This window comes from Nannobrachium achirus (genome assembly GCF_963921795.1).
Source record: "Nannobrachium achirus genome assembly, chromosome: 14".
In the NCBI taxonomy this organism is placed as follows: domain Eukaryota; kingdom Metazoa; phylum Chordata; class Actinopteri; order Myctophiformes; family Myctophidae; genus Nannobrachium; species Nannobrachium achirus.
In genome coordinates, this window is record NC_137821.1 from 22,353,077 (window position 1) to 22,369,768 (window position 16,692).

At 40.1% G+C, this 16,692-nt stretch overlaps 1 protein-coding gene across 2 annotated transcripts in view; it reads left to right on the plus strand.

The window, feature by feature from the left end:
* The window catches only part of LOC308298473 (uncharacterized protein), a 47,772-nt gene extending 31,392 nt beyond the window's left edge, over positions 1–16,380 (plus strand). Inside the window, exons 14-18 of one of the 2 annotated variants that reach the window (XR_013962721.1) lie at positions 1,480–1,665; positions 13,540–13,565; positions 13,769–13,874; positions 13,975–14,500; positions 15,000–16,380. Coding sequence is in view for 1 of the 2 variants with exons in the window: in XM_080742079.1 (XP_080598205.1) it covers positions 1,480–1,658 (179 nt within the window). In the remaining variant the exon portion in view is untranslated. Of the gene's footprint in view, positions 1–1,479; positions 7,182–13,539; positions 13,566–13,768; positions 13,875–13,974; positions 14,501–14,999 lie in introns of those variants that run through there. The other variant, XM_080742079.1, reaches the window with a different exon arrangement.
* Positions 16,381–16,692: the final 312 nt, after the last annotated feature.

The window sequence follows — 16,692 nt, forward strand, 5'->3', positions numbered from 1 at the left end:
TAGAACATCTATGATGTACTTATATATGCTGTAGCCTAGTTCCACTGTATAACTGCATCATTGCTCTTGTTAAATAGATTTGAAGACCTTAGTCGAGTTGCTTGGTGCCCTCAGCCCAGGGGATCAACAAGCCCACAGCCTGTCAATGATGCAATGTAATTAGGGCTTGTAGCTTAGCTTTTTTTCCCAGCCTGTTATAGCATCTGAATTTGCGCACATAATGTGCTTATTATTTTACAACTATACATTTTATAAAAATATATATATAAATATATATATATATATATATATATATATATACATTTTATATATTATATAACATATTCAACTATTTTCGAAAAATTATAAAAATGAATGAATGAAATTCAGAGGCAAACTGACAGCTCTAATCATGAACATAATTTTCCGATTGCCATGAACATTTTTACGCAGATTCCCACTGGGTCCAAGTTTTCCTTTGTGTTGCGTTTTCGTTGCATAACACGTTTTTGTTGATAGTGTTAGACCAAATTTGTCCAAACTTTGCTCACATTGGTACACATTATCCCTGAAGTCATGTTATGAAGATTCATCTGAAAGTATTGTAGGAATTTGAAAACCTGACAAAGTGTTCAGGAGGGGCACGTTTGCACAGATGCCACAAGCATTTATAGCCGGGGAGCCACAGGCCCAAAAACTCAAAGAATAGGGTTTTACCTGTGACATGTTTTTTCTATTAATTTGGTCATTAAGGTACACAGAATGAGAGGCCTTCTCTGTCGGAAACATTGCGGAAAAAAAGTCATGGCCATTTGTATCACTGTCCCATCGACTTCACTATACAGGAAAGAAACACACCAAAATAAATATGCTTTAAGTAGCATGTGAGGGGTCAAACTAGGGGTTCTTGATGATTCTAAATCCATTGCAAGCATTTGTTTTGCATGAAAAACATTCCTTGGGCTAGAAAACGGACCAAAATAACGGTAAAAAGTGATGACTCATCACTTTTCACAGGTTTGAGAGGCTGAAATCTAGCCCAAGGAATGTTTCCCATGCAAAACAAATGCTTGCAATGGATTCAGAACCATGAAGAACCCCTAGTTTGACCCCTCACATGCTACTTAAAGCATATGTTTGGGTGTTTTTTTTCCAGTATAGTGAAGTCAATGGGAAACTTTTTTTTCGCAATGTTTCCGGCAGAGCAGGCCTCTCATTCTGTGTACCTTATTGACCAAATTAATTGGTTAAAACAAAAATTTGGAGTATGTCATGACATCACAGGTCTTCTCTCATTTTGGCACAGTGGCTCCCCAGCTAATTGCTGGACCTAGAGGTGAGAAAGTTTGAATGCACACTCCCAGTAGGCCAAGGAATAACTTCCAATCAAAAGTATTCACATTGTCCATGGCGTCAGTTTTAGCTACCTGGCCTGCTGGAGACCTTCTAGTTTTATACTCAATTCATACTAATACATTTATCTTTTTTTTGTTTTGCCAGATCCTAACATCCAGCACCCTGGTGTAGAATGTGACTGCTGTCAGATGAAGCCTATTGTGGGGACCAGGTATAAGTGTACCGTGTGTCCTAACTATGAGCTGTGTTCTGCCTGTCAGTCCACTGGGCTTCATAAGGAACACGGTCTGAGGTCCATCCAGTCCCCACAGGTCAGAATGTGACCAGAAGGTATGTATCTTGCCAGAAGACACATTAGACATATTATTAGGATCCGAGTCCTGCACCAATAACAAATTGCAAAGATTAGCCTAAACATACTCATGTATTCTTGATGTAAATGGTCTTGAAAGGGGCGTGGCCTAATGGCTGAAGTTAAATGTTAGTGTTTAGGCCGAATCAAGGCGAAACTCCCGGAAAAAAGGGGAGTCCCTTTGGACCCATGACCCGGTCATTGCTGCTTGCAGCTTTAATTATATTTATTCCTCATGTGTGCAAAGTATACTTTGTAATTGGTTTCAAGTGCTTTATAAATAAAGTTATTCTAAACTTAAGATGATGGCTACAATCAGTAGCGCTTTTTTAGGTTTATGCCTAAACCTAATCTTAACCCTAGCCTCAGTAAAACTATGCCTCAACCTAACCTTAATCCTAACCTCATTAAAACTATGCCTAAACCTAACCTTAACCCTAACCTCAGTAAAACTATGCCTAAAACTAACCTTAAACCTTAAGTCGGACAATTGAGAGGTTGGACTTATGGGCAATCCCCCGGGAGGCATCCGTACTAGATGCCTGAACCACCTGAAGCTGGCACCTTTCCAAGTGAAGAAGTCACCCTCTGATGACTTAAAACATACATGGCAGTGAATGATTGCTCCACAAATATGGCAGAGACAGACACAAGTGGCGTTTCCATAAAGCCTCTTTATGTGCATTTGCGGCTTATTCGCAAAATCTTTTTATGGAAACGCTTCAAAATGTGAATAAACTTTCATTATCCGCAAAAGAATGTATCCGCTTGCGACCGTCGCTAATTCGAATGACACCCTCAAACGGGCTAAATTAGCTTTGTCTTAATACGCATTTCTGATAATTTGCTTCCCTAATTCGAATAAGCTTATGGAAACATGGAAACACGTTGGATAGATACATCTATCTATAGATAGACAGATCTGAAATTGCACAAATGAACTACAAATGTTTATGCTGGTCTGTGTCCTTTAACGTTTTCTCTAGCTCAAGAACTCAGTTAGGATTGAAAATAGTGATGTGAATGAGAGGATGGGGGCGAGGGGCTTTTGTACTGTATTTAAAAAATAAGAGTCCACACACTTGATTAAAATTATGAAGCTCCCAGTCAGGCTTTATTAACATTTTGACACAAAGTTCTTCATCAGAATGTAACTACTAAAACTGGAAAAGCATGGACTTATTAGTGTTGATATTGCGAATGAGTGCTCATGACAAAATGAATAAAGCAACTTGATTTTATATGCTCAGGTGATGTACAGGCAAGCGCAAAGCTATTGATTTGGCCGTGAATATGAATTGATACGCCTTTCTGCAAAGGCAAAGGCCTTTCTTCAACATAAAATTACTCGCCATCGATGCGTCCATGCATGCATCTTTGTTGGGCTTGGATCAAGACTATCATATGTATTTTATTCAGACTTTTACTTTTATACCCATGCAGGTAGCACTTTACAATAATGACCTGTTATAAATCATTTATAAACATTTATAAGCAGTTTGTAGACGAGTAATAAACATGAGCAAATTGTTTATTGACATTTGTACATGTTTACCTAAACATTTATAACTGTTTAGTAAGGTATTAGTAAGTAGTAAACTATTCATGAATAAACAAAATTATTTGTAACTAAAATTATGCATTATTTATATGCTATTTGTAGATAAGTAACTAATCATTTACAAGCTATCTATGTACCTTGGCAAATTATTATAAAATGTATAATAACATTGTATAACATTTTAGAATCTTTAAACATTGACATTTGTAAATGTTTACTAAATCATTTATAACCAATGCTAAAAATCACATATAATGTGTAGGAATTCATTTACGAATGTCTGTTAAGGTGACCTCCATGTTTGTTGTGGTGACTATTCATTGCGACCGTGATATTGCAAGTTACTATGAAAACCTCCACCGGCTGTCTGTCATTCCCTCCGTCAGTCTGTCCGTCACGTCACGTCGCGTCACGTCACACTTTTAGCCCTACTCTTATCTCCGGCACCGTTGCCCCTATCCATGCCAAATTTGCCAAACTGCTAAACATGAACAAACATAGAGGCCACATTAACAGACAGTTGTAAATAATGAATAGTCTTCACTTTACATTAGGGCTCTTGATAACATCTACTAATGATTTATAGATATTTAAGGAATGTTTTACAAAGCATAACCATGAACAAACAAGGAGACCACATTAACAGACAGATGTAAATAACCAGTAAGACTCCCTAAATGAAACTAGTAAGATGCCTCAGGGCGACATGAAAAAGTGCCAATTTTTGGCCATCTGGCCAGTGATGTATATCACACCAGTTACCCATAATATGGAGACCCCTGCATGATAGTCAACAATGTTATGTCAAAACATGCATTACCAAATATGGGCGTTCCCAGATATGTCCTTAATATTGATGACATTGGGACAGGGATCTCCATATATGGGCATACAACATATGTTATTTAGTAAAGCCAAGCAGGGCCATGGTGAGTTAGGGCCTGGGTTTGATGCCTGGGGATCTACCTAACAGGGCATCATCTGGGAATGCCCATACTGTATATGTACAGTCTGTCCGTCACGTCACGTCGCGTCACGTCACACTTTTAGCCCTACTCTTATCTCCGGCACCGTTGCCCCTATCCATGCCAAATTTGCCAAACTGCTAAACATGAACAAACATAGAGGCCACATTAACAGACAGTTGTAAATAATGAATAGTCTTCACTTTACATTAGGGCTCTTGATAACATCTACTAATGATTTATAGATATTTAAGGAATGTTTTACAAAGCATAACCATGAACAAACAAGGAGACCACATTAACAGACAGATGTAAATAACCAGTAAGACTCCCTAATTGGGAGATAAGCAACCTCATGGTGGCGCTAGAAGAGGGGCATTTGAGAAATCAGGGTTGTGGTTTGCCAGCCAAGGAGTGTGTGTGCAACGTTTGGCATGGATAGGGGCAACAGTGCCGGAGATAAGAGTAGGGCCAAATGTGTGAAGTGAAGTGACGTGACGGACAGACAGCCGGTGGATGTTTTCATAGTAACTTGCGACCTGATGGTCGCAGTGACTAGTCTTCACTTTACATTAGGGCTCTTGATAACATCTAATAATGATTTATTAATCATTTACAAATGTACATAAATGGTTTATTCATGATTAGTTTACTACTTACTAATACCTTACTAATAACATGTAAATAATGTTTGTTTAAACAGTTATAAATGCTTAGGTAAACATTTACAAATGTCAATAAACAGTTTGTTCATGTTAATTACTCATCTATAAACTGCTTATAAATGTTTATAAATGATCTATAACAGGTCATTATTGTAAAGTGCTACCGATATGCAAATGTCAGAAATTATAAAATACAGCTATGATAGTCTTGATCCATCTTTGTGAACAACATCCTCGAAAAATCATCTTAGAAACATAAGGCAATTGTAAAAACAAAACACACTAGAAAATATTGTTCCTTCAAAACAATTGTGGGCTTGCATCAAGCCAAAAAACAATGGATATACAAGTACAAACTGACGTCAAATGGTAATCTAACTACAAATGCAGACAAGCAGTGTTATTACTTGAACTTAACGGTATGGACAATTAAATCAAAATAAAATGAAACTAGTAAGATGCCTCAGGGCGACATGAAAAAGTGCCAATTTTTGGCCATCTGGCCAGTGATGTATATCACACCAGTTACCCATAATATGGAGACCCCTGCATGATAGTCAACAATGTTATGTCAAAACATGCATTACCAAATATGGGCGTTCCCAGATCTGTCCTTAATATTGATGACATTGGGACAGGGATCTCCATATATGGGCATACAACATATGTTATTTAGTAAAGCCAAGTAGGGCCATGGTGAGTTAGGGCCTGGGTTTGATGCCTGGGGATCTACCTAACAGGGCATCATCTGGGAATGCCCATACTGTATACATTTTATTTATTTTATGGGCTTTATATTGATGACATCAAGTATCTCCATATATGGGCATAAAAGGTATTCTGTTAGAGCGGTTCCCATGACATCACAACATACAATATCTTTTATGCCCATACATGGAGAAGTCTCGTACCAATAATGTTTTTCCCACACACATGAATTAAATAATCACAACATAAAAACGTTATTTATTATATTTGAAATTACATTTGCGCTCCTTCTAGCTAGCGTAGCTGCTAATGTTTTGTTGTAGTTGTTAGCTGTGAGCATAGTGCTCCCACCCGGTGTTTCCCAAATGGCAGCCACAGGGTCTGGGAGCTGCGGGGACCCCGTCAAATGTTTTTCCCCACGCATGAATTATGTCATCTCAACATATAAGATTATTTTATTCACTTATTTTTTATTTTATTTTATTTTTTATTCGGAATGAGATTTGAATCGATTTTAGGACCATCAAGAATGGAAGCAGGCAAGCAGCATTCCTACTTGTGTATCTACCTGGCTGCTAATTTATTTTGTTGTTGTCAGGTGGTGACATCAAAGCCAGGTGGGGATTAAAGCCACCGTTTGCTCCACCCAGTGCCGAAAAACGAGTGCACCCTTTTCGAACCTACAATGTTTTCAATGACACACACACACACACACACACACACACACACACACACACACACACACACACACTCATTTTTAACCTTCTAATTTGCTTAACAAAATGGCTGCCGATTTCTTAATAACTATAACAAAGCAAGCAAAACTGACAAATAAAGTGAATATATCTATGTTCTGAGGGTCAGACAATGTGTGTACTGTGTATTTTTTTGGTAAGCTTACTCCTAAATATGCAAATTAGAGGCCACCATTCCAAAAAGAAAAACAAAATGTTCAAAAAGGGGTCCATATACGCATACCCCTTATTTTCTTTTATTTTCTACTTATCTGTATTTTTGGCATCCTTATTGGAACATCTAAAATATAGGTTTAGATGATCCCATGTCAAAATCCTGGTAAAAGTATACATTTAAATATACAAAATGTATTGAAGTAAACGGATTGACATTCCATAAATAGACTTTAAAGGTAAAATGACATTCTGTTTTTACCAATCATAAAAGTCTTTGCCCTGGTCCTAAAAACATGTTTTAAAATGTTTAAACTTGAAAACCCACTCCATGGAGCTGTAATATCTCTCTTTTATGGGCCCTGTTGAAAAAAGGTCTGTCACCTGAAATACTCTATATTCACCACCAGGGGAGCCTCTCTCTCCCACTCATTCGAGCAGCACCTGGCTGCAGACACTAGGGTCCTGTTGATGTCCACGGGAGACAGGAACATCAACAAGTGGCAGGAAGTGACCTCACAGTGTCAAGTGACTTCATGCCGCTTGTGGAGGTCACGTGACGTCTCTGCCTTGCAGTCCAAGGCACTACAGTCCCTTTGAGCCGCATTGTCGCTATGTGTACATGTTATCTTTTATCTTTTAGACAACCCAACTCTACCCCCTAACCCTAAACAGAACCTCCATGGGGTAGAGCAAGAAAGAGGTGTGAGGTCACTTCCTGCCACTTGTTGATGTTCCTGTCTCCCGTGGACATCAACAGGACCCTAGTGTCTGCAGCCAGGTAGTCTTGGACTCATTCTAACAAATTATGGTGCAGTAACTAGGCTACATGTACTTGAGTACAATTTTGAGTATTTGTACTTTCCAATTTTCAATTCTTATACTTCTACTCCACTATACATCTCAGAGGCAAATGCACTTTATCTCTCCACTACAATCATTTGGAGGCTTATAGTAACTTTGTAGATTTTGATTATTAATACATAATCAATCACTTCAGCCAGCGGTTCCCAAACTATGGTCCCGACCCAGTGGCCATACACACACACACACACACACACACACACACACACACACACACACACACACACACACACACACAATACGCACGTGCATGCACGCACTTACAGATCTGCGGCCGCCCCTTCAACACACTGAGAGATGCGTGCTTCAGACTCAATGTGGATCGCCTGCGTGCTCCCTGCTCGCATTTTCGTTGCTTTCGCACAAGACACAGGACACAGACACACACAGAACCAATACGAGCCGAGCCCGAGGCGCGGGTGTTTTTTCTTACCCCGGGGACGATACATTACCGGAGCCTTGTGGTTACATGTACCTTCGCGGAGTTCAATTTAGACCGTCCGCGCCACGATAAAGTTCCTCCGCTCCGCTATGCAGAAAGATTTCACGGTCCTTTGCCTCAGTTTAGAGAACCACATTGTCAGACATCAACGGGACATGACCTCCCCCCCACCCCCAGCGCCCCCCTACCCCCAATACACACGGATGTGGACTCACACACAGGGGAAACCCCCTCCCCCAGCCCTGATAATGGCTATTTGAACATCTCAGACATGAAAGGTACTTTTGTGAAAAGAGGACTGAAAATGATTCATCTCAACATCAACAGTTTGAAACCCAAACTGGAACAAATCAAAGCTATGTTTCTTGATGGTAAGGTACACATTTTAACCTTCTCAGAGACTAAACTCGATGACTCATTCTCAGATACTAGCATTGAAATAGCCAATTACACTGTCATTAGGAATGATAGGAACAGGAAGGGAGGCGGTGTTTGCATGTATATTCACAATGATTTAAATTTTATCATTCGCCCTGACCTACACCACAGCTCTCTTGAAACTGTATGGGTCGAGATAATTTTTGAACATGCTAAAAATATACTAATATGCGCAGTCTATAGACCCCCTGACCAGAATGACTTCTTTGAGCTGTTTGAGGAGAGCTTAGCAAAGGTGGACGGTATTGAGTATTATGCTTTGGGCGACTGGAATGTTTGTGCTTTGCGTAAAGAAGCACCCCTGTTCAAGTCCTTTAATGGGTTATGTAATCAATATGGTCTCACTCAGCTCGTTACCGTACCTACCAGGGTGACGGAGCACTCCCAAACCCTCATAGATCTCATCGTAACCACAGACAAATCCAAAGTCACCGCTAGCGGGGCTATTGTATGCGGTCTTAGTGATCATTACATGATCTACTGTACGCGTAAAATACACAAACCCAAGGCTAGTGGTCACAAAACAGTGGTAGCTAGAAGCCTCAAAAACTACTCCAGTGAGGCATTAAATCACACACTAGCGAATACTGACTTTTCTTCTGAACTGAATTGTACAAATGTCGAAGGAGCATGGTGTGGTTTTAAAACCAAATTGACCAATGCTCTAGACGACGTGGCCCCCTTGCAAACCACCAGGGTTAAAGCCCGCCAAGAGCCATGGTATAACTCAGATATAGCCGAATCAGCTAAACTCAGAGACAAAAAGTACGATGAAAAACGTAAGTGTTGCAAAAAGCTTAGGAAAAAATTCAACCCTGACCTCAAGATCCAAATCAAACATCTTACTGCTCAGTGCAAGAAACTCAGAAACCAGACGATCGCACTATGTAGATCCGCCCAAAAAGACTACATCGACACCAAAATCGACGAATACAAAAATAAACCACGAGACCTATGGAAGTTGCTTAACAACCAATTAGGCTTAAAATCTAAAAACATATGCCACAGCATAAACATCAAAACGGACGCCGCTCTCATTTCTGACAAATGTGAAGTAGCTACCCATCTTAACAAAACCTTTACCACCATGGCCCATTCACTGGTTGAAAGACTGGTCGCCCCATCTGGGCGGTATGGTATAAATTTTGTTAAGAAATACTACAATAAACTGGGTGTCATAAAAGATAGTTTTAAACTTGCCACAGTGACAACTGATGAAGTGTTTAAAAAACTGAGCGCCCTACCTCAGCACAAGGCCACTGGCCTTGATAAAATTCCAGCTAGATTTCTCAGAGATTCAGCCGCCACCATTGCTCCAATCATTACCCACTTAATTAACCTTTCCATCGAACAGGGTCATGTCCCACAGGACTTCAAACTAGCAAAAGTAACCCCCCTGCATAAAAAAGGTAGCAAACTAGACCCTGGAAACTACCGTCCCGTTTCCATTCTCAGCTCCATATCCAAAGTCATGGAGAAAATAGTCTACGAACAGATTGCAAGATATCTCGATGAGAATAATCTGATTTACGAGTTCCAATCTGGATTCAGAAAATCTCATTCCACCGACACATGCCTTCTCTATTTGACTGACCAAATCAAACGCGAAGCGGATGACGGCAAATATAGCGGCATGGTCATGATGGACCTCCAGAAGGCATTTGATACCGTAAATCATTCTATTCTGATTGAGAAACTAAAAGCCATCGGTCTTGACAGCGCAGCAGTGAGTTGGATGCAATCTTACCTGATGGGGAGGGAACAGGTGGTGGAGATTAACGGTACCATGTCCCCCCCCCTCCCAGTAAGCTGTGGTGTTCCTCAAGGTAGCATACTGGGGCCTCTGTTGTTCCTAATATACGTGAACGACATGGCATCTGCTTGTGACTGCAACCTGTTCCTGTTCGCGGATGACTCGGCTCTCCTAGTCTCGGGCAAGGACCACTTGCAGGTTGAGAAGACACTTAACTCTGAACTAAGTAAGATCTGCACATGGCTTAACGACAACAAATTATCAATTCACCTGGGAAAAACGGAGTCCATCCTCTTTGGAACAAATCATAACCTCAAAAAGGTCGATAACTTCACAATCAAAGTGGGTGACAAGGTCATAACACGAAAAAACGAAATCTCTTACTTAGGATGTATCCTGGAAGCTAATCTTTCCAGTGAAAAGATGACTTCTAAAGTAATAAATAAAATCAACCAACGAACTCGTTTCCTACAGAGGATAGCCCCGATGGTCAATTTTAACACACTGAAGACCATAGCTGGTGCAATAATCCAGCCCCTCTTTGACTACGGAGTCCACGTATGGTATCGTGACGCCCCACAAGCCCTGAAAACTAAACTCCAAACAGCCCAAAATAAACTAATTAGGGTCCTGCTTAGCCTTCCCTATCAGACTCACCTCACCGCTACTCACCAATTAAGAGTGGGGTGGCTCAGAGTAGATGACAGAGTACAGCAGCTTGCAATGGGCCTGGTGTACAAGATACACTACACCACTATGATACCCAAGTACCTGTCAAAATACTTTATAAACATTAAGGATGTCCATAATTACAACACCAGAGGCAGCGCCACAGATCACTTTCAACCCAGAGTCAAAACCAACAAAGGGTCAAACTCTTTTTTCTGCTATACCACCAAAATGTGGAAAGCCTTACCGAAGGCCATAAAGGAGTGTGGATCACTTGCATCCTTTAAAATTGCCCTGAAAAGCCACTTACAGGCAGCAGCCGTTCGCAACTGGTAATAATGAACCTAGCCCCAACCCTACCCTCCCCTGCCCCTTCTTTGTATATACTGTTTGTTTAAGAATTACTGTCTTTGTTTTGTTTTTCTTTACATATCTACTGCATAGTACTGTGTTCTATCTGTCTGTCATTCAATGTTATATGAGATACTTCAATGGTTTCCAGTGGAAATAAGCTTAGTCTTTTCATGGATCTCCTTTTAGTAGACCTTGTACCAGTGAACTGTACCGTCATGAAACTGTACCTTTTCCTATGCAAACTTCTAATAAAGTCTTCAATCAATCAATCAATCCACATATTGCTTGTGTTTATCATAGCGTTTTACTCTCTGCTCGCTGGCCCGTGCCATTGGGTGTGTCTGCGCTGTGCACGGTCACAGCAAACTGAGCAAAGACATAGCCTAGTGTCGGTAAGAGAGGAACGTTCCACTGAGCTGAGCTTTACCCGGTGAGCAGTGCAATGTTCTCGGACACAGAGGAGGAGGGAGCTTCCACGCCACGGAGCTCTGTAACCCGGTCAGCAGTGCGCAAATACAATGCGATACAATAGCGATTTTAATTATTTCACTAAAGCATAAACAGACTAATTGATATGAAGGATATTGATGTAAATAAGATATTTGAATGGACACATGTATTTTATATGCCCATATTTACAATTAAAGGACAATATAATGTAGAGATTACTTCCTCAAAACTTGGGCTGTGGAGAAATACAGACAGGGTCAGGGAGAGAGTAGAGCCCAGGAGGAGGAGGAGGGGGGGGGGGGGGGGGGGGGGGGGTGCTGATTAGTGCCCAATATATGGGATGATAACTTGGGGATTGGGTGCGCAGAGTGACCCACTGCCTCAGCCTGATGGCCTCAAAAGTCTAGTATCTCCCCTGGTCCAAATTTGGTCGGATGGTTAAGATGTAATAGACTTTCCCGTGGGAGACCCGAGTTCGAATTCCCGGGCATTACACACAGGGATATAAACATATAACCTGGGCCAGGTTATAGGAGGCGGAATATCCCCTAAAATATTATGTTACATGTCATTTTAAGGTTTACTCTGACTTTTGTGTGAACCTCAGACAGTAATATAAGTTTCTTGAGTCAATATTAATACATTTATTTAAACAGTTATATGAGAACCAAGATGGTGATTGGTTATTTGAGGCGGAATTCCCTAATAGGCTACAAGGAAGAATTTCTCCTGCCGAAACAAAGAAAGAAGGAATTGAAACCGCTGCCGTGTGTGTGTGTGTGTGTGTGTGTGTGTGTGTGTGTGTGTGTGTGTGTGTGTGTTTCACCGTGGAGCATGATCACCTGCAATCAAATTAATATCAAATATCTAAATATTGCAGAGTGTCAATATGTAATCCGGCACACAAGTTAGAGTACATGAAAATGACCCCAGAAGTGTTTTAAAGTGAAAGCTTAAGTCTACTGAGCACCAGGAACCACTCACCGTCTTGGTTCTCACATCCCGAGTTCAATAGCACCAGACCCAGGTGTCAGTAGGGTGGGTTATACAAAGCAGAAATCCCCATGAAAGACTATGTATAGAATGTCAATCCATTTACTTCAATATATTTTTGGTTATCAGATACCAAATGTGCACTTTTTCCAGGACTTTTACGTAGGATCATCTAAATCTGTATTTTAGGTATTTAAAATAAAATAATGGAGATGCGTATGGACCCCTTAGAGTAATACACATTTTCTGTAATGGTGGCCTCTAATTTGCATATTTAGGAGTAAGCTTACCACTATAATTACATTAGAAATACATACTGCCACACACATCGTCTGATCCTCAGAACATAGATAGGCCTATACACACTTTGTCAGTTTAGCTTGCTTTGTTATAAAGTTATTGAAGAAATGGTGCAAAATCGGCAGCCATTTTGTTATGCAAATTAGAACAGGGGTTGACACTAATGTCTCAGAAGCATTTGCCCGTCAGGCAAGTACATCCATAACGCTCAATTTAACACATATTTCTTTAATTTCTGGGTGATAAAAAATGTCATACTGTACTTCAATTCTTCCAAATCTAAATATCTACATAGCTATGATTGAATATGTCTATGGTTTCACACTAGTTATTTTACATTTTTAAGTGTATCAACAGTAAAAACAGCACATTATAGGTAAACAGTGCTATTATTTTACATTCCACAGACAGAGCGCTCTGGCCACGTTCAGGTGTTTAGACAGACATCTGGTGTTGTGTTTATAGACTGTTGTGTCCGCTCTCAAATTAGCACTTGTCCGGTCGGGCAACCTGAAAGCAAACTTAACCTGCCCGAAAGTTTTATTTACCTGCCGGGGACAGGTGGGCAAGCCTTAGTGTCAATCCCTGTTAGAAGGTTAAAAACAAAAATCTTGCTTGAATTATGTAAAATGGCCTGTACCCCTCTTTTACCCAAAAATGCCTCTAACCTCATTATAGACCTTTGTTGAAATCCCACCAGACTATTAAAGTTTAATATAAAACCATAAAAATGCCATCAATCTTTTGGAATTTAATTTTGTTTATTGCCTTTTTTCACCCAGATGATGACATCCAGGCAGTAGTACATGTAAGTAAAAGTAGCATCACATTCACATTTTTTTTTTAAATCAGTAGTATATAAACTTCCCTCCCACAGAGAGTTATAACATGTTAGTTTCAATCACTGTTTATACTGTAGTAAAACATTCACTGAAGGGAGCAGAAATCCTAGTGTATCATTGTGTGTCTGTGCCAAACTCTAAATTTGTCTCTAAATCTGGCTGTTTTTAGGATGAGCAGTACGAGTTGACCAGTAGACCTACAGGACTCTGTGTAATCATGTACAATAACGTCTTTAAATCACTGAAACCTAGAACTGGAACAGACAAAGATATTGGTATGAACATTGTCTGATACATACTATTGACACTTAACCTCATACTCTTTACTGTGGTTTTGTATGTGATGTTAATTAAGTTTGTTTTCCTCCCCTGCAGTTGATGTGGCAACAAGATTCAGCTGGCTGGGCTTCAGGGTTTTGAGGTTTGAAAACCAAATCAGGAAAGAAATGCTAAAGTCACTGAAGCACTTCTCTTCTTTGGAGGACGTCACAGAGCTACAGAAGTTCAATGTAAAGGAATGGTCCAGTGAGGAGGAGGATTTCATTGAACTCAATGCTAACAAACCTCTACAGCACGGAGATGCCTTTGTTTGCTACATTAATAGTAGAGGAACAATGGATTGTGTTTTAGGGACAGATGTGTTGCCCCTCCACATTGATAAAATAATTACACCTTTCAATGGAGTAAACTGCCTTGCCCTTGTGAACAAGCCCAAATTGTTCCTCATCGAGGCTGCCCAGGGGCATGAGGATCAGGATGAAGAATATTCCCCGGTTAACGTAGATGCAGATGTTCTGGTGATTAAGGGAAGCAAGGAGAAATCGCAAACCTTTGTCAACAGAATAAATGGAAGCTGGTTCACACAGGCTATGTGCAAACAGCTGCAAAAAGGGTGCCCCAGGTAACTCTCAAAAAATAATTAACAAAAACTTGAATGTAAAGTATTATGGAATGCTTCAAGTGAAACTTCATAGACCAGTGTTTCTCAAACTTTCAATTTCAAGGTCTCCCCTTAACTCTGCACACTGGTTACACTCCATAGAGTTTTATTGCTCGTCAACGTTTTGATCAATAGATCTTCATCCCTTTTGTCCTGATGAAGATCTATTATCGAAACGTTGACGAGCAATAAAACTCTATGGAGTGTAACCAGTGTGCAGACTCTACTTGTCCTTCATGATTCTGCTTGTCTAGCACCTGGGCCACGGATGTGTGTGTACTATTCTTTTCACTCCCCTTAACTCTAACAGTGTACAAATGGAACCAAATTATTTTTTTTAATTTAATTTTATTCGACCATGTTGCTGCATGTAGGCCTACATCGTTTAACTGACCACAATTCAATCAATGTCGAGTGTAGTAGTGATAACTGCTTGTGTTCTGAATGTTGTGTTTTACAGGGGTGACAACCTCGTGGCCATCTTCTCTGAGGTCCAAAAGAATGTGATGACGCGATGCCATAAGGAGGAACCAGGTCGAGGCATACAGATACCTGTGGTTAGAAATAACACACTGACAAAAAATGTGGTGTACTCACCGATTTCCAATTGATTACCTTTCCACCTGGTGTCCCCATTTAGACCATGTCAGTATTGTATTTGTTTCACGGCCGGACTACACCAAGGCTTTTCACACACTTAAGTGCATAGAATTTACTGGGTGTACACATTGTGTTTGGACAGATCCAATATATATCAATGTTATCGGCTACACCAGGCTCGCAGGTAGCGCGAGCCCCAGATACGCATGCTTTAAAAATAGGATTGGTTCTATTTTTTACACGTGCGTATGCGTTTTGTACTCCGATTCCTCAGGTCTCCCGCACAAATACTCCCTCCTTGGTGTAGCAAGGGGCTACACCAAGCTTTTCGGACAGCGCACGCGTGCACACACATTTTCTGGTGTAGTCTGGCTTTTTTAAGGGGTGTCTCAGTGTGTTAGGTCTGTAAAATCTCAGAACTAATTTGCTCTTGGAACAAGTTTGACAGGTCCAATTAGGGTCCTTGTCCATTTGATAATATCACAGTTTAACAATTTAATAATGTGTGTGTGTGTGTGTGTGTGTGTGTGTGTGTGTGTGTGTGTGTGTGTGTGTGTGTGTGTGTGTGTGTGTGTGTGTGGGTGTGTGTGTTCAAGAAATGTTCAAATACTTTAAATGTAAAAGAAAAAGTAAAAATAGCCAGCTGCTGCAACATCATGATTGAGTGTTGAAAATCATGACCTAAAGCCTGACCTACATTTGTGTACGATTACTGGGCCCTTGGTTGGTTTCTCAGGACTTGTGAGCTGTGAAATATTTGAATAGCTGAGCAGGCCCAGACCTAATCTGCCAAGGGCCATTTTTCTTTGCAATGGCAGATTTGTCTGTCTACGCAAGGTTAGAAAAGTACAGTATGAATTAACCACTTAAGCCCTATTTCAAATAATAGCAGTCTACAAGCTCTCAAAGCGTTGCATTGTGATTCATGAAATGTTTTGAGGCATTTTATTTGCTTATGAGCTTGTAGATCTGCTATTTTCAAACAAGTTGTATTTGTATGCACATGTACATGTATTTTTATTTGAGGCGTATGTTTTACTTTGGTACAGTATTTACAGTATATTTTGATGCCAATACTAATTTGTGCTTTTGTGATTTTACTAATAGTAGAGGTTAACTTTCTACAGATTCATTTAAAGCATTGCATACTGACCCCAGGGAAACAAGGGTCCATTCACCCTTCCCTTTTCGCTGCTGCATTTTAACTGGGTTTATGTGTGTGTGTGTGTGTGTGTGTGTGTGTGTGTGTGTGTGTGTGTGTGTGTGTGTGTGTGTGTGTGTGTGTGTGTGTGTGTGTGTGTGTGTGTTTTTAACTGTTTTGTTGCAAATAATATAAAGCTTCTTTATATAAAGTCGTTGTCATGATTTATTCTTTAAATGAACAAACCACTGATCATTACACTATATATTTTTTTTAGTTTAGTTTAGTTTATTTGATCATCATATATTCATACAGGTCATACATTCATTTAATCATTATTACAGGTGATCAAAAGGAATAGGCAGAAGCTGAAAGCTTGTGAATGCCTATCCTACATGTTCATGAATTAAGT